Source organism: Cheilinus undulatus, linkage group 8 (genome assembly GCF_018320785.1).
Source record: "Cheilinus undulatus linkage group 8, ASM1832078v1, whole genome shotgun sequence".
Taxonomy (NCBI): domain Eukaryota; kingdom Metazoa; phylum Chordata; class Actinopteri; order Labriformes; family Labridae; genus Cheilinus; species Cheilinus undulatus.
The window spans coordinates 4,473,514-4,491,986 of NC_054872.1; the positions used below are offsets into that span (position 1 = coordinate 4,473,514).

Genomic DNA, 18,473 nt, shown 5'->3' on the forward strand with positions numbered 1-18,473 from the left:
GTTTCTGACCTCCGACGTAAATATGTGCGCTGTGACGCTGCTTAAAGTTGAAACCCCAGGTCGGGCAGTGGCTGCCATCTGATTACAGGATGCCGGGGTGTGTGTGTAAGCTCGGGCGTGCACGGCTCTGATACATCTTTGTGTGAATTGCTTGTTGCGGATCAGAGACGGGCATTCCTTTGTGTAAAAACGACTTGAGATGAGGTTGCCAGATGTCTTCTAAAATGATTTCAAATGGAATATTTTACCCATTTTTATAAAAAAATATTTGCATAAAATTTGTTAAATGTTCAACGAAAACATGTTCAGTTGGTGAGATTTATACTCTTATGAAAGTAAGTTTTAAAAATCCTTTAAGTTTAAGTTTGCACAAGACTATTCTTTAATGTGCATGGCTGCGTTCAGCTATGCGTCACCCTCAGGTAGTAGGGGTCCCTGGTATCTGTCACCTTTATTTTGGGCTGAAAAGTTGGGGACCCCTGCTCTATCTGATTGAGATCTGGTGATTGTGGAGCCCACTGCAGTACAGTTACCAGTTTAAGATGATTAGAGCTTTGTTACATGGTTGTGCATGAAAGTCCCAGTAGATCAGCAGTTTCTGACATACTCAGACCAGCTTGTCTGGCACCAATAACCAGGCCACATTCAGAGTCACTAAAATCCCCTTTCCCACCATTCTGATACTCAGTTTGAACTTCAGCAAGTGTCTTGACCATGTCCTCCTCCCTAAATGCTTTGAGCTGCTGCCATGTGATCGGCTTATTAGCTATTTTAGTGAACAACTAATTGAGCAGGTGTACCTAATAAAGTGGCCAGTGAGTGTTTGTGGCTGCACTCATTAAACTAATGTGTGGAGACACACAATATTATGATTGCAGTGTCAGCAGTTGTTAAACGTGTTACACACATGTGCAAACATCCTCATGGAGAGATGCCAGAGGGACGGGCTCACTGAAGTGCTCAGCAATACTCAGGAAGGGAACTGGCACCTCTGCAACTGCTAGATCAGATATGGTCCAACCAGGACTTGAACCAGCAACCCTCTGATTCCCAGCCAAAGTCCTCACAGACTGAGCTACTGCTGCAATTTGCAGACACTAACTGGCACCTACATTGATAGCAAATACTATGATATCCGTATTATTTTTCCCACTTTTTTAAGATGTATTCAACATGGGATTGCATGCACTGGAACGTAACCCCTGAGCTGCAATGGTTAGGGACAAAAACAAAAACCATGACACCTCTAGCTTTAGCTCTAGCTGAAAGTGACAACACATTTCTTCCAATCTTCCTCCGCGACTTTTTTGAAGTTTTCTGACCTTCGCAAAAACCAACCATGTGCCCAGATGATGTGACCCATGCTGTAGCTATGTGTGACAGTCTCTGCAGAGTCACTTTACTCTTTTCTATCTCCATCAGTAATCCCCAGAATAAATCCTCGTATTGTCTCCATACCTCCATTTATCACATCCCTCCTGTTGATCAGCAGCTTCATCGACTCTCGGTCAGTTTCCTCATTGTTTTTAAGATTCTGCTCCTTACCTTTGAGAGCATCCATAACCTGTCTGCTCTGTACCTCTCTGACCTCCTGCACATCAATACGCCTCACTGTACCATCTGCCTGCTAGACCATTATGGGATCTAGAGACTTCTGCCTCTTGAACTCCCTCCTACCAGACGTCTATAACATTGACTCTCTCCATTTTCAAATCCTGTATAAAATCCTGTCTATAAATGGGTGTATTCAGTCTGACTGATTTACTGAAGTTTTATTGACTGATAAATTATTGATCCTTTTATAAGTGACCTTCAGTCTGGTGAGAGACACCTCCACCTGAACATTAAATCTATAACCAATATTTTAATTATTAATGAAGAACTAAATTAAAGATGTTTTAATGCTTTAATTTGTGATCCTCCTATTCAAACGTGCTCTGATATGCTGTAGTTCTAGCTGTAGCTCTCTTCACCAGCAGGATACGTCCTAGCATGCAGTGAATTTAGCGAGCCTTTCTGCCATTGAGGTTCACTCGAGCGCCTTAATTAACCCCGACTTCTCCTGAGGAGGTGCAGAGCGTTCAAGGATCTTCATAGTGTGAAGGTGTGATCAAGGCTGCAGCCACACTCCTGTTATGATTCATTTTTAAACAGGAATGTTCCTATAAAAAAGGAAAAGAACTCTTTCTTCTTTGTACAAACTTGACCTTTTACCCACACTGAGCATGAAAATCCTCAAATCTCCACTTAGAACATCTTGTTTCCAGACTGAAAGAGTGTTACAGCTTTTAGACGGCATTGATTCAGAGGCTCGTGGATAACTCTGGAGCATATAGACGACATTAAATATGGACCTGGTCTGTTTGATTTTTACCCCTTAAACCCAGTGATAATGGTTGTCGTGTTTAAATTTGTGCCTCAAAATAACTTTCTTTCAGCCTAATAAGACTGGCTGTACATTTGTAAAAACTGGAATCCCATTGATCAAACATGTTTGATATTTCTGATTCCAGGTTGGGCTTCCTCCAACAGGCTGCATGCAGCAGCCAAACAGCATCACCAAGCAGCTGTTGCATTAGATCACAAACGTGGCAGTGAACATAAACACGGCTCTGCTGTGAGCTGAGTGTAATATTAGAAATGAAGAACAGTTTGTGGAGTTAAAGCAGCAACACATGCACCTTTATATTTACTAATGTTAGACATAGTTGGATCAACAGCTGCATTTGCTTTATTGCATGTGCATGTCAGTGAAGTCAGTACTGTGTCATCTCTACAGGTAGCAGGTGTACGGCCCTGCCGTCTGGCAGTGTAGTGCATGCATTTGGAGCATTACAATGTTAGACACTGATTTGACCTGTCTTTTTATCCAAGCTCACCCAATTTTGCCACTATTCACCATTTTTGCACATTTTGGACCAATTTTTGCTACTTTTTATTCAAGTTTGTCACTTTACACCAATTTTGCCAGATTTTAACCCATTGTCATTGCTTTCTCCCACTTTTCTTTTGCCAATGTTAACACATTTTTTTTCACTTTTACCACATTTTTGTCAATTTAAATCCTTCCTGCCATTTTTTCTGCCTGTTTTTGCCACTTTCTGCTTATCATTTCCTCTGCTGATCAATTATTGTCATTTTTACAACCATTTGGCCCATTTTTAAGTCTCAGTTATTGAAGTTTTTTCCAGTTTTTCCACTTTTAAATCCCATTACACTCACTTTTCCACCCATTTCTGCCACTTTTAATCCCTTTTTTTAACCACATCCATGGTCGTTTTTGCCACTTGAACCCATTTTCACCATTTCTTTCTTATTTTTCCCACTAAAATACTTCTGCGTCTTTTAAAACCCCATTTTACCACCTTTTCCACCATTTTTTTTTGGCCATTTTAACCTTTTTTTTTTAATTCTATTCGTAAGAAAAACATGTACAAGAAGGCTACATACAACGGCAAAAATGAATAATTTAAGGTATTTGTTGCTATGATAAGAGTGGTTATTATTCAGGTTAGATATAAAATATGAATATCACAGCTAAACTTTACAATGGGCCATGATTTTGCTGACCTCCATGTTTCCCCAGTTTTGCCTGGCCCCAGAAAACTCTCCCCTTTACCCCCTGATGGGCAGCCTTGTCTGTACATGACTATTCTTGAATGTGCATGGCTGTGTTCAACCACCCTCAGCTACAGTGGGAGTCCTCGGTCACTGGCATCTTTATTTTGGGGTGGTGGGCTAAAAGGGTTGATAACCACTGCTCTACATGACCCACACAGTCTCCCTGGTGTCTGGATCAGCCTACTGGGTCCTGGGAACCCAGAATGTGGTTAGCTTGATCAGGCCTGGGAAAGTGTGCCAGGTGCCCGTAAGCTTCTGTATCCCATCAACCAGCTGACCCTTCCCATCCCTACTCTCCTGAGCATGTCAGCTCTGGAAACAAACAAGAAATAAATGAAAAGAACAAAATACTCAGAGGGTGATTGGTGCTGTGTCACGTTTATTACCACAGAAAAAAGGGAGATTCTGACAGCTTTTCTGACGACGGTCACATTTTGAACAAGGCTACTGTGAGAACTGTAATTTTTGAATGGGTGCTTATGGGACTTTTGGGGCTTTTGCCTCAAGTGGACACTTGAGGAACTGCATCCAGCGGTTGCTCATATGCTCGGACTAGCAAATTTGCAAGTCTGGAGAAACCCTCCGTCTGGTCCAAAGTGATGAAAGGACAGCAGAGTCTGTACCTTTCTTCTTCTGCAGAGTGAATAAAAACCTCCTCAGACTGCAGACAAGCACTGATTAAAGAAATATAACCTAAATGTTTTCCTTAATATGTCAAATGTAAATCAGCATTCTTTTATATAACAGCTATAAATAAACCGAATCCTGATGGTCTGTGCTGTGTAGATTAAATGTAGGTTAAATAACCTGCTGTGGATTAAACAGAACCTCCCTGATGATAATTCTGAAAACACCTCCTCTGTTAGAGACGGGCTCAGCTTCTTAATGTTTCCACACAAGTTTGATCAAAAGGAGAAATCCTTCAAGTGAGAGACGCAGCATGAAATGCTGTAGAGGCAGTAATGAGGTGTTATGGGTTTAAGGAAGAAGAACTCAGCTTTTTAAAGGAGGTTTTTTTTTAGCTGCAAGTCGGACAAAAGAGTCTTCTCTGTCTGCTATATTCTCTGCTTCTTTTTTTAATTTCCTTCTAAAGGGGATTTTATTACTCTCTTTGTGTGCTCTAGAAAGAAAAATAGTAAGGTGAAGCAGAAATCTCTGACAGCATCAAAGCGGCATCACTACCTGACTGCTTTGACAGGAACAGATTCTGCACTCAGGGCCCCTGAATCATTCAGCACCGATAAGGAGGATTCTAGTTCTTGTCCTCATGTTTCCAAACAAACCACACACAGAATCACACTCATTATGGTGCATTCAGAAGGTCACGTTTATTTAAAGAGCACCTAGAAAGGACTGTACCAAAGTACTTTACACTATAAAAACAGGTAGAAGAACAATATGAGAGGACCAGTGAGGATGCTGGTTTAGTTCAGCTGGTAGAGCACACATGTAAAGAGGCGAGGTCCTATAAGCACTGGTTGGATGGTCATCACCTGATCCAGTTTGGTGCACGGCATCTCCCATCTCCCTCTTCTCCTCTCATGCACTGTTATCTCGTTGTTTATTGCAAGCTCCTTGCATGCTTTTATGTGTTTTACTCTGAGGAGAGTCACATGGGTCTGTCTGTGTCTGGGTGAGTGACTCTACTTTCAGAGCCGTACATACAGAGTTGCACTAAGGGCGGGGTTTAGTTGTACTGAGAGCTGTCGGTAATGTATGCCTCCACTGCTCTAAATACCTCAGATAAAGTGTCAGCACTGTTTTTTTTTTTTTTTTACTAGAACCGGACCATGGTTCTCAATGAAATAAAGAATTAAAAGAACCCTAAAATCTTTTCATGTTGGGAAAGATGTGTCCGCTCTTCTGCTGACCTGCTTCAGCATGACTATGTGATAGTTACAGGAAAAGGGTTACTTCTTGGGTGAGTGCTTGTATACAATGGCTGCTAGTGGAGTGATTAGCTCAGACTTAGCCACAGCGGCTCTTTTGTCAGACCTGGACAACAAGGGCAGAGAGGAAATCTAAAAGCTTTCCATGACAGAAAAGATGTTTTCTCCTGCTCTGTTTCGATAGGTTTGGGATCGTTACGTTTTTCTGTTGTATCTAGGGGCTTCTGCTGCAGTAGCCATTAGCCCCGATGTAGCTGTAGGAAAGCAGCAGTTTAATCAGAACTGGACTACATCTCTTTTTAATACCAGAGCAGAGAGCCACACTAAAAGCTTGTCTTAGCAAAAGAGATGTTTTTGCATGTCTCCTGACGTTAGCAATCTAAGGCAACGGTGGCCTGCACAAGAGTCGCTCTGATTGGCCCGTCATGAATCTAACTGACAGAACGTTCCTCCAATCACCTTCTGAAAATTTTCTGAAAAGTCCTGCCCTTCCCAAACACTTTCTATGGGAGCTTTTCCAGATGAATGTCAAATATATCCATGCATGGATATGAGTCGATCTGAGGTGTCAGGTAGCTGTTTCCTGCCGACAGTCTTAAACTTTTAGGGTCCTTTAATTCTCAACCCACGGACATTAGGGACAGCACGATTACACACCCCAAACAATAATCACTCTGCCAGAACACACGATTCAGTCAGGCATCCAGATAGCTGCAGTCAGCCATAGACTAGGTTTTAACCTTGTCTTGTTTTTTGTCTGTTGCATCAGGCTGCACTTGGAACTTGGAATCTTTGCAGGATGTGAAAAGCATGCATCTCTGCTGCTGCAAGAAAAAGCATGAGACTGGTATTTTCACTGCATTTGAAAATTGCAGTAGGACACATTACAGTTTAATCTTAATTTGGCTTAACTGCTCAATCTAAGTCAAAATTCTACCTCAGCCTGAGGACATTGTGTAGCAACATTACTGTTAACTGGTAATGCAGATCATTATGGGATGAATCTTCTGACTTATCTTTTCAAAAGTATTTGCAGGATCATTGTGTTTTTAACCTCAGAAATATCTGCCTCCTCACTTTCAAAACTCAGGTGATGATTAGGGATGGGGTTTCAGACCCGGGGTCTATTAAGACCCGGTTCTGTGTTTTTCAAATACCTGAAAATCAATAAAATTTAAGCTTATCGATGCTGCTATTGAGTCTTACAGGCTCTGTGATGTATCGTCAGTTTAAGATGTAACTGGAGTAAAACATGGATCAGTTCTTGTAAGGAGGGAAAATACACTGAAAGCACATCTTTATAGTGCATCACATAAAACCAGAATGTACGTTCAACTGTCGGCTTGAGGAAGACAGACTCACATACGATCATATCTGCCTGCACTGGGAGTAACGGGCACTCATGTCACTCTGTTCAGCTGCTTCAGGACAGTTTTCTTCCTCAGCTGCTCAGATAAATGCTGAAAAGTGCTCCAAAACTTTGGACAGGTCCTGTTTGTTAACAATATTAATCCAGTGTAGAAATCCATGGTGGGCTCCGCAAAATCGAAGTCAATTAGCAAACTTTACGAGCTGAAGACGGAAAATATGATGCATTCAGGTAATATAAGTAAATTACTGTATTTTATATGTTATGTTGTGTACAAATATCGTGAAAAATGGGAAAATTTAGCTTTTGAGAAACTTTAATAAATACAGTTGTGAACATGAAGAATGTGTTTGTATTGAGGGATATAAAATAGATGTGACAGACTGAAACAGAGCTTTTTATCTCAAGCATTACTCAGTTAAGACCACTTGTATGTTTAATATTTGCCCTTATTTTGTCTTTAAATCAAACTATAGAAACGTATCAATAGTGGATCAATAAGGACTCAGATCAATAAGAAGTATTGATAAGGGTATAAAAATTAACAATCTCCATCCTTACAGATGACTCTCCTCCTTCTGCAGGCTGCCCTGTGTCTCAGTGCTCGTCCCAGGCTTTATTGTTAATTGGCTTATGCCCAGCCTATCAGATCGTGTTTCAGGTGGGACATTAGCTGAGACAAGGCGGTGCGTTAAAAAAACAGACCAAGGGGAATGACAAAGCAACAGCGGAGCTCACTTTAGCTGCAAATGGTAAAATTAATCAGATAACCTGCTAATTGGGGGGGCTGGATATCTTAGTGGGTTATACCACTGAGATTGATGGTTCAAGTCCCAGTCAGTACAAAAGTCTGGGCCCTTGGGCAAGGTCCTTAACTCCTGGTACACCTGTCTACCTGTATGTATGTTTCTTGGCATAAAAGCATCTGCTAAATGACATTGTAACATAGTAACCACGAGTATCAACCCTGGTAATTAGCAAGGCCGATAAGTGTCAACCCATAATGCAAAGCGTGCAGTTTGTGATGCATGGTCTCCAGTAACAGTATCATCATTCAGCAGCAAAGATTTACTATAAATATTACAAGATGCTTAATATCTAAATGTCTTCACTGTTGATCTGTCATCATTTAATCCCACTGCTATTTTCATCTCTGCCAGATTAACCGTCATGTTCATGCTGCCATCATTAAGGCACTAAAGCCATCATGTGGAGTCAAGATATTGACTCTAACTGGCAGAAAAATCTGTTTAGAGTGTTTTCCCATTGAATTATCAATATAAAGCATGATTGGTTCGATAGTTGTTGCACAGAAGTCAGAACAACAGGGATCAATATTTTTCCCATCCTAATCTGAGATGACATTTGGTCATAAATCTAAGCTGCTGTGTTAGAGCTGATAATTAAATTAGGTTAGCTCTATTGCACATTTTATCATTTAAAAGTAAAAGTAATGCAACAACATCGAGGAGAAATTTGCTGTAAATTTTTGTATAGAATAATAATGAGCATAAATATAAGCATTCAGTTAGATACACAAAAAATGTCAATTTTTAATTGGTCAGAGAAGTTGAAAACAATTCTTACTGGAATGTTTCGGCTTCAAACGTACAGTTTATTGCTTAAATGTTACTGTGGCACAAATATGAATTTGATTCCCATAAACTATTCCAGTGAATATTTGATGTGTTTATTATCCTCGTCTGAAAGCACAAAATGAAGCCGACAGTGTCAAACGCCTCCCTCCCCACTGAGCACTAAATCTTCCATGTCAGCCGTGCAGTGCAGGAGCTGTATTGTCTACCTGCAGTCTAATCCATTGTATTGAGTGTGGATTTGTGGCTGTGATGATGCTGTCTGGAGTGTCTGGGAAGTCTTTGGGGATTGAGTGTAGACCCTCGGAGGAGAGGGAGGCAGCAGTTTTAACGGCTCAGTGGCTGCACTGAGGATGCTTCCAAACACTCTGACATAAAAAGGTAATTTCACCACACGGCGGCCCCCAGAGCTCTCTGTCTGTTAGCCATCTGCGCTGTCTGCAGACATCATAATTATCATGAGGAGTTAATAAGTGAAACATCAGCATTTGTCCATTAGTAATCGTCCTCTGGAGCCATTCAAAAATCAACGCTGCAGAAACAAACTGATGATTTCCTCCTCCTCCTCATGAGTTTGAAGGATATTCATGTCAAATTCATTACAGTCTGTCCCAGCAGCGGCAGAATATCAGTGTGGATGAGGATGCAATAAATGACTGAATGGTTTTAAATGTCATTCTACTCTGTAAAAGAACTTCTACAGACAACAATAAACACCCAGCTTTAATTATGAAGTTTATTGTTTCTGCAATACAATAAAGTATGCAGAGTAAAATATCTAAACATGATCCCTGGCATGAGGGGAAAATATCTTGATGTGCCATTGGATGTCAGAACAGGAAGGAGAAAGAGCATAGCTGTAAAACTGTGGTTGAAGGAGCTCTTTGAGGCAAAATGCTGTTTTTGCTGTAGCCTCAGCTCTTAGAGTCAGTTTCATTGTTCTAACACTGCACTAAAATAATATGATGAACAAAAGAGTTCATTAATGTCAGTCTAGCTGATTGCACAGTCATGTTTTAGTTTGATTTAATGACAGGGTTTGTCTTTTATAGTGTGTTTGTGTTGACTAGGCAGTTCATCAGTCCTTTAAAAACTGCACCCATCTGGTGAATGTCAGTATTTAATGTCCCAGACTGCAAAATACAACATCTTATGTGTCAAGAACTCAAGACATTAACTGAATATGCCTTGATTTTTTTTTTCTGTAAAGACACAAAATTTAGACAATCATGTCCATCTGCTGTATCTTTAGCTTTAGTGATGACTGACCCGCTGAGCCATTAGTGAATAGGCTCATACCTCAGTCTGTGTTCGAGGGTCAGCATGTCACTGTAAGATAACCTGTCCTTTGCTGATCGACTATTCGTATTCTATGCATTTTTATATGCATTCTATGCATGCATTTTGCAAGGGTGGGAATCACTAGTAACCCTTCGATATGATATTATCATGATACTTAGGTCACAATACGATATTGCGATTTTAAACATTTTGCGATACCATATATTGCGATATATTGTTAATTTATACCATTTTATCAACTGTTTAGCTGATTAACCATTAGCCTTGCCTTCATTTTGATTGTAATTCTGCAGTACTTTATTTTCATGCAGCACTCCTTGCAAACCTCATGTGTCACGTCCATCTTATTCGTGCCCTGCTTGTGTTCCTAATGTCCTTCCTCTGGTGCTGCCATGTTTACTGTACTAACTTTCTACTGCTCTATGACCATCACCTCTGCCAATCTCACTGAACAAACAATTGGTATCATTTTTCCATTGTCATAGACTTCAGTTCATATTAGCAATTAATTCAAAACAATCAATACTTGGTGGATGAGACCACATGATATATCACCCGACAAAATATCTTGATACCTTGCTTTATCTATTTTTTCTTCCATCCTTAGCATTTTGTATGCTTGGCCATTACTGTATGCACCCCTTAAACCCTCCTCAAAACTTTTTGCGTGTTCAAATTAGACTATTAGCTACCTAATCTATCTGAATAAATGGAAAAAAGCATCCAGGTGTTCCAGAGTAACATTCCCCCACCACTTAGACATCACCTGCAAAACGTGCCACCACTGTCTACAAACCAAACATATTCTTGGCTGTGTGTTTAGGGTCATCTTCATGTTAGAAGGTGAACATTCACCACAGTTTGAGGTCCAGAGTGCTGCAGAGCAGGTTTTCATCTAGGACAGGGGTGTCAAACTCGATCACAGCAGGGAAAGGATTCTGGATTCAGGACTAACCTGAGGGCCTAACAGCATCACCTTTTTAACCATAAACTGTCAACCTTGTTTCCCCAGTAATAAAATAAAAAAAAAACTTAGCATTGATGATAAACAATTTTGACATTTAAAAAGTTAAAAAGCTAAGTTTAAAGGCTCACAATCTGAAAAAAGTAAATTTAATAGCTCACAAAGTTCAAAACATGAAATTGATATTGAAAAGTTATGTTTTTTAATGGCAAATTTATTAGAAAGAAGTCAAAATTGTGAGTTTAAAAGGTCAAAATATGAAATAGAATTTGTATTCATGAAATTTAAAGTCAAAATATAATTCAAAATTTTAAATTGTGAGTCTAAAGATCAAACTATAGGATTATGAAGTCGAAGTTTGGAGTTGAAAGTATGAGATAAAATACAAAATAATTAGTTAAAAAGGTCAAAATATCACTTAAAATCTAGTATTATGAATCATAAAGCTCAAAATATTTTATGAGAAGTCAAAATTATGAGTTCAAATGCTCAAAGTATGAAATAATAAAAGTTTGTCATAACTGTCAGATTGAAAATGTGAAATTAAAACACTAATTAATTTATTTTCCCACATTTCTGACTTTATATCTAAATATTTTTACTCCTTACTTTTTCAGATTTTGCGACTTAACAAGGATATCTTAAAACATCAAGGATAAGTTCACATTTTTATACTTGAGGAAATCTACAGACCTCATACCGATGGGCCAGTTATAAGAGAAATACGAGATCATCTTGCGGGCCGGATTTAACTGTTTCAAGGGCTGGATTTGGCCCCGGGGCCAGTTTTATAAGAGCTTGATGACATTTCTTTGTTAAAAGAAGAACAAAGAACAGCAGTGAGTTGTTTTCTTTTCAAAAACAACAAAAGTCGTACACTGACATGTCTACAGTTGCCATGTTTCGCGTGATGCAGTTCTCTATGGAGCTTACTCCTCTGTAGCGGCTGTGTCACGTGTTTTGTTGCTCTGATTGGCCTGTAAAGTTGTGACAGACAAAACATTCATCCAATCACCCTCTGAGTTTTTTTTCAAAGGCTCTGCCCTTTCCCAAACGCCATCTATGGGAGTTTGAAGTGACAACAACATGAATTGTATCATATCACGTTACATCCCATGGCATTGTACGGTATTGTGTTGTATCGCACTATACCGTGTTTTCATGTCGAGTCATGTCTTACGCTATCATATCATATGTTCGTTTCATGTCGTGTGTTGTCGCTTTATGTTCTTGGATTTTGTCTTGTCTTATTGTATTGATTGTGCCGTGTCATACTGTAAATACTGTTTACACCTTAGACAGCGAACTCCAGTGACTTTGAGGCTCACAGAGGCTTACACCACCAGGCAGTGGTTCTAGTTAAGATGTTGACATGACTAAATGAGTGAATGAGTGAAAGAATAAATGAATGAGCTCTCTACAAAGATTGTAATAATTATAGTTTGCTTTGTTCATGCTGGAATTTTCTCTATATCTGTTATACTTCCATCTCTACTGTGAAACTCCATTTAAAAACAAAAAAATAAAGATAAAGGGTGGAAAAGTGAGTTATTATCAGAACAATAGAGAGCTGTGTTCAATGTAAAGCTTGACCTGCCCCGTTTTAATGAGCCCAGAATGAATTCCTAAGCTGACGGAGAAGTTCAGCACCGCTTCTCTACCATTAGAAATGTTTTATTTTCCTCATTCTTCAGGCGCTGTCTGACTCTCTCTTCCTTTCTTCTCTCTGCAGCTTTCAAGAAAGAGGACAGCGGCTTTGATGAGGTAGGAATCAAACAAGTGAATCTTCAGGAACTGATGGCATCACTGGCCCAGTTTCACGCAGCGTCGTGGCTGTAACACGCCGCTCTGTGTTGGCTGTTTTTCCCACTGAAATTATTCAGCGAGGACTCACTGGCCAGATGTTGTCAGGACTGCATTGCAGTTGATTTTTGGGGGGTGGGGTGAGGGTGTGAATCCTGTTGTAACCCAGTGCATATGGTGTGTAATATATTCATGTGTGGAGCGGCGCCGTTTCCCCTCTCATCTTAGAGACGTCCCTCAGGGTCACTCTCTGGTCTGCCAAATGAGACACCACCAATTTCACCAATCAGATTCAGTCTGGATGAATGCAGATGGCTGGATCCCCCTCACAGAAACCCCACTACTGTGAATCTATATTCTTCATAGCAACAATTCTCTGTCTCTCTGGACATTTTTGTAAAAATGTGTGGTTAAAAAAAACATCTGACTGTGGTTTGTTCACAAGGAGGGAGTTAATAAAAATAGGAGGTGACGACAGAATGACAGCTCGGAGTGGATCGGGTGTTAGGATCCTCATCGATTCTTCTGCACTCATTAGGCAAGGATGGAAATTTTCTTTGGTCTTTTGCTGCAAAATGGTTCTAGCCTCAGTCCTGGAATCCTCTAGACTCTGGTCTCAGTCCTGGAATCCCTTAGACTCTGGTCTCAGTCCTGGACTCCTCTAGACTCTGGTCTCAGTCCTGGACTCCTCTAGACTCTGGTCTCAGTCTTAAACTGATCTAGACTCTGGTCTCAGTTGTAGACTCCTCTGGACTTTGGTCTCAGTCTTAAACTCCTCTAGACTCTGGTCTGAGTCCTAGACTCCTCTAGACTCTGATCTGAGTCCTAGACTCCTCTAGACTCTGGTCTCAGTCTTACACTCCCCTATTATAAATTAAGGCCTGAGAGTGAATAAGAATCATTGAAGTAGATGTTTTTGATCCAAAGAGTCCCCCGCTAGGACAGCTGGCCCAAACAGATTCTTCATGTCATGCAACAGTTGAGGTATTAGGATGTGTTGAATCTGAGCTATTATGCTCTGAGAGCCCGTACAGAACTGTTGGGTGTTTGCATATTTATATTTCCTGTTTTGGTCCATCCTTTAATCCTCTGGCTTTTTGATCCTAAAAGAGATGCTTCAAAATATTTTGTTCACTCGCTATGACTGCTTTCAGCTGAAGACCTCATGTTGGTCTTTGCCTGGGGCCTCTAAATTACTAAATCCGCACCTGTCTGCACTACAAAGTGCAGCTTGATGCAGGAACGTGCCTACAATATCCAAAAAGTGCTTCCATGCTCCTGCCTCAGTCTGGGTGTGAAATTTAAATTAAAAAAGATGAATGCTGGTGTGTAAAGGTGCCAGGTGGACAGCATATTAAAAGCAGTTTAGCATTTTAAAATCACTGCATGAATGTGTTTAAGGTCGAGGAACGTTTTTGCTGCAGGAGTGCAGCCGCTGTGTGGGCTGCTGCGGATGTTTGGATGCTTTTTTGTTGCATGAGAATCGTAAAACTAAAAAATGTCATGCAGTTTGTATAAAACAGCTTTATATTGTCAGCCCAGTCTCTCTCCTAACCTGTCAGATATGTTAAGCACTTCTTTATGACAGTGAAAGGATAATGTTTATTCTGGACACTGTCCTTCAGCTCACTGGTTTACACATTTTAGTTTCCCAAGGTTAAGCCAAATTCTCATAATCATTTCCATGTGGCCTGTTTAACATGTGTTGCAGTATTTTTAGTTGCTGTGTAACAATAATGTTTGGTTGTACAAATTCCCAGACCAGTGTGCCTTACCACCATACTAGAGCACCACTGCTCTGGTCCACTATTACTTCTCTCAGGTGACTTACTACGACTCATAAAAATGAATTGTTGACTAAACGTAAAAATAATATTGAAAGTTTAAATGCATTCTTTCAGCAAGACAGTAATGAAAGTAATGTTGGCTCAATGTAAAACAGCTGCGTTGAGCCAGCATGCAATGTTGGCCTTACTCAACTGTTTTACATTGGCTCAGCACGATCACTGCTTGCTGAAAGAACACATTTAAATCGGTTGGAAAAAGTTTCTATAGTTTATTTACATTCAGCTAAAAAAACTATTTGACGTTGGGCCAACATAACGCATTTAACTTTGGTGGGTGTAAATCTGAGGTATTTTTAATTCACTTACTTACACAGCGTAAAATACTTTGCATTCCAAGATGGCCGCCTCGCATTAAACTACTGTGGCACTGTGAGGTGACTTGTCATGAAGCGATGAGACAAATGCAGGGCTGAAACATGCCCTAACTCACAATTCCCACATAGAACGGCTAAAGGCCAGCTCAGACTACATGAGTTTTTTGGTCGTTCACGACGGCACCATGCCAGACTACGCGACCAAATCTTGTCCTGTCTCGGCCGACAGCCTGGCCACACTACAAGAGTGATCCCGATTGCTCGCCGTATGCTGACATCACCACCGCCTCCATGACTGAGTGCGAGTTCACAGGTTGTCGGGGGCCAGCCAAAGAGTGTCAATCACTCTGCAACAGAAGTGCTCGGTGTGATTGTAGCGGTCTTTTGCTTGTAAAAAAGTAAAATAAGAAACAACTATGGATTGGATTATGGGTAACAGATATGGATGTATCAAGAGGAGGACAAAATATACTGGCTGTCCTTCAGATATGACTTAAGGTGTGCATGTGATAACGTGAATAAAATAAAATAAAATGTACACATACGGGCAGCACGGCGGCGCAGGGGTTAGCGCTGTTGCCTCACAGCAAGAAGACCGCTGGTTCGCTTCCCGGTCAGGGACAGGGCCTTTCTGTGTGGAGTTTGCATGTTCTCCCCGTGCACGCCAGGGTGCTCTGGCTTCCTCCCACCACCAAAAACATGCTCATTATGTTAATTGGTGACCCTAAATTGCCCTTAGATGTGAATGTGAGCATGCCTGGATGGATGGATGGAAAATGTACACATTAGTTTTGGGGAATAAAAGAAGATAAAAGTGGTCAATCTTGTAAATAATGATGCAAAAATAAGGAGCAAAGTCTCCTGCTGTTAGACGCCAGGATTCACGTCTTTGATGTCAGGTCAGGGTGTCACACTAGACGACAATGTACGAAAAATTCTGACACGCTAGTCTTGTTGAATCGTGGTCATGGGCGCATCGTTATTTATGTCACACTACAAGACTGTTGTTCCTGACGCTCTAATTCGGGCCTGAGTTTTGACGATGAGTTGCGACGTTGCAGTTGGGCTTAAATCTGGCTGAATTGGTCTGAGCTGGCCTTAAGCCGTGCTTCACAGCAATATGGTTTGGCTCAGACCTAAGGTGAGCGAACTTGCCCACTTGATGCACGTCTAGAGCGCTGCACCTGATCAGCGGGCAGAGATCACGGGAGAACTGCAATTTCACGCAGCAATAGTGTGTCAACGATGGTTTATTTTACCTTTTGGGAGTGATTTATCATCCATTCAAGTGTAAGTCCATGATATTATTGCTTCCACCACTTGGTAAGTACATTAGGAAGTTAAAAGGTTAAGGCTTGCTTTAGTATCTGTGGTTTTATGTAAAATTGACTTTTCCTCTTCAATGGCACAGTTGTAGCTCTGTGACCCACTGACCTCTCAGTGACCCCTTGCTCTCGCTGCAGTATGAGACGTAATGTTGATATGGTGTTGTATTTTGAAAGAACCGGATATTCTACGCTTGTGACTTCCTGTTTGGAGCTTTCTGATCGACACGTATTGACGCGGTTTGGCAGTGACCGGCGCTGAAAATAGACCTGCAGCGTATCTCAAACGAAGCGGAGAGGGTTGGCGCTCCAGAGATGCGCAGCTGCTGGACTGCAGCGCCGGCTGTGGACATGCTCTGATTGACTAGAGGGGGAACAATGTGCTCCGCAGTACGATTCGCCAGTGGAACGCAGCACAGGTGCAATATGTGGAAATTGGCGGTTAGATGTTTGCAGATTTGGATGCAGAAAGACTCGGTGCCAGTTTTCATCACCACACCCTCTAAAACCTGTCATCCAATAAAGGAGATGTTGGATTGAGAGAATGAAGTGATTTTATTGTGACATCAGTGGATCGAAGGTTGGGTTTTTGGATGCTCATGTGCATCAGTTGAAGGTCAGTGCTGGACAGCCAGTCATTGACAAATGATGCTTATCTGTTGTGTGTTTGATTTATTGCTAACATGAAGCATTAAAATGTGCTGGACACCTGTTGTTTTTGTGATTGGACTGAGAGAAAATACTGGCATTAAGGCACCAATACGTCAGAGAAGTAATAAAGAAAAAAATGTTGCCATGGCTGTCCTCAAAAGTTAACTTTTCCTCATTAGTGGCGCCGCTGTAGCTCTGTGTTAGCTCTGCAGCTAACATTAGCAGCTAGCTTCACCAGCCTGAGTAGTCTGAGTAGTTATACATGAGTTAAACCCTTGACAGCCTACATACCGCTTTCTTTCCATTTATTACTTTAAAAATGGTCACATCGCACTGTTCTTTTTACACGCTAATTGCTAAGCCACCACTGAACTTCTCATATTTACGCATGGTGAAGGGCTAGAGGAAAGCTCAGACAGGAAGGAAGCCATCAAATGAAGCAACAGCGGTCTCTAGTGGTGGGAGGTTTATTGCAGTTTGAAAGGCCATCATAGTCCGGGATTTCAATCCTTTCTTTATAAAAAATAAAGGTAGTTAGTTTAGCTGACTCTTAAATCTCACGCCAGCTAACTTGATAAACATTTAACCGTTTAACCGTGTACATCCCTAATAATCACTTCTAAGCTTTCAGTTTCTATTTGATGCTCTTCCCTCTTCTATTGAAGAGTTTCTCTCATTGAACGACTGACATAAAGCGAAATTTAAGTCAGAGCAGCTCAGCATGAGAAAGGTGGACCGACAGAAGAGTTTACATGTTTGGTGAGATGACCCATCCGTCAACATCACAGAGGTGAGTCATGATTTATACTGCAGCCTGTCAGCAGACATAGCGCTAGAGAAACTGGCTTCACTCCCAGGCAGCTGTTGCTACATCCATCTTAATACACAGTCCAACAAAGTCAGGAATGATTGCAGCCTGAAAGACAGAAACTCATCAGCAAGCTTCATTTTAACCAGATGTCACTAATTTATGGTCTCTAAATTTACGGCTTTGTTTTGAAAATTTAATGAGACAGTGCATTTGTTTTATTGATTGCTTGTTTGTGCAGCCTTACACACACTAAACAGGCTGAACAAGGGGAGACGGCGCTGGGTATTTTGATTCATGGGTTGACTGAACAAGCTGAATATCTGATAAATAAGGAGTTAGACCATGCTGCCAATAGAGGGCCTGTTTCTGAGAGACATTACCCAAAGCTAGACCTGCACTGATGCTGGCTAAGTCAATATTTACCCTCACAGCATCACATATTTAACATTTAAGTTTCTCAGCATGTGTCTAACTAACTCATGCACGTCTGTTCTGAGCTCCGTAGCCCTGCTTTGGTCCTAGCTTTCAGGTGTGTGTCTGTCAGGGAAATAGAATAATCATTGTTCTAATTAGAGGGGCCATAATACACACAATTATTTTAGAGACTGTGAAAGGGTAGAAGAAGCAGTTAAAGTTTGTTTTTGTTAAATGGAGCTTAGACAAATTCAAATATCAGTTCCTGCCATAGCTCATTTTATCACATAAGAGTCTAAAATCATCCTGTAGATGATATTCATTTTACCATGAGCTCTTTAATGCAGATATTTTGCAGCTCTATAAAACACATTGATTCCTCTCAGAGAGAGATTTCTCCGTCTGTTTGCTGCTGTAGGCGGTGGGTTGATGTTGCAGTCAATAGGTCTGAAGATGCTGGGATGTTGTTTGTCCTGACAGGGAAATCCTGCTCGGTTGCTCTTCAGAGTTGAAGTAAAAGTGGGCGATTAGCTGTGGTCGAAGTGCGCCCACCACAGTGGGCGATTAA

General features: G+C 40.9%; 1 protein-coding gene across 1 annotated transcript in view; it reads left to right on the plus strand.

The window, feature by feature from the left end:
• Nucleotides 1-18,473, plus strand: part of cdk14 (cyclin-dependent kinase 14) — a 391,958-nt gene that overhangs the window by 13,121 nt on the left and 360,364 nt on the right. Inside the window, exon 2 of the mRNA XM_041794334.1 lies at nucleotides 12,473-12,504. Within this exon, the coding sequence (XP_041650268.1) occupies nucleotides 12,473-12,504 (32 nt within the window). The remainder of the gene's footprint in view (nucleotides 1-12,472; nucleotides 12,505-18,473) is intronic.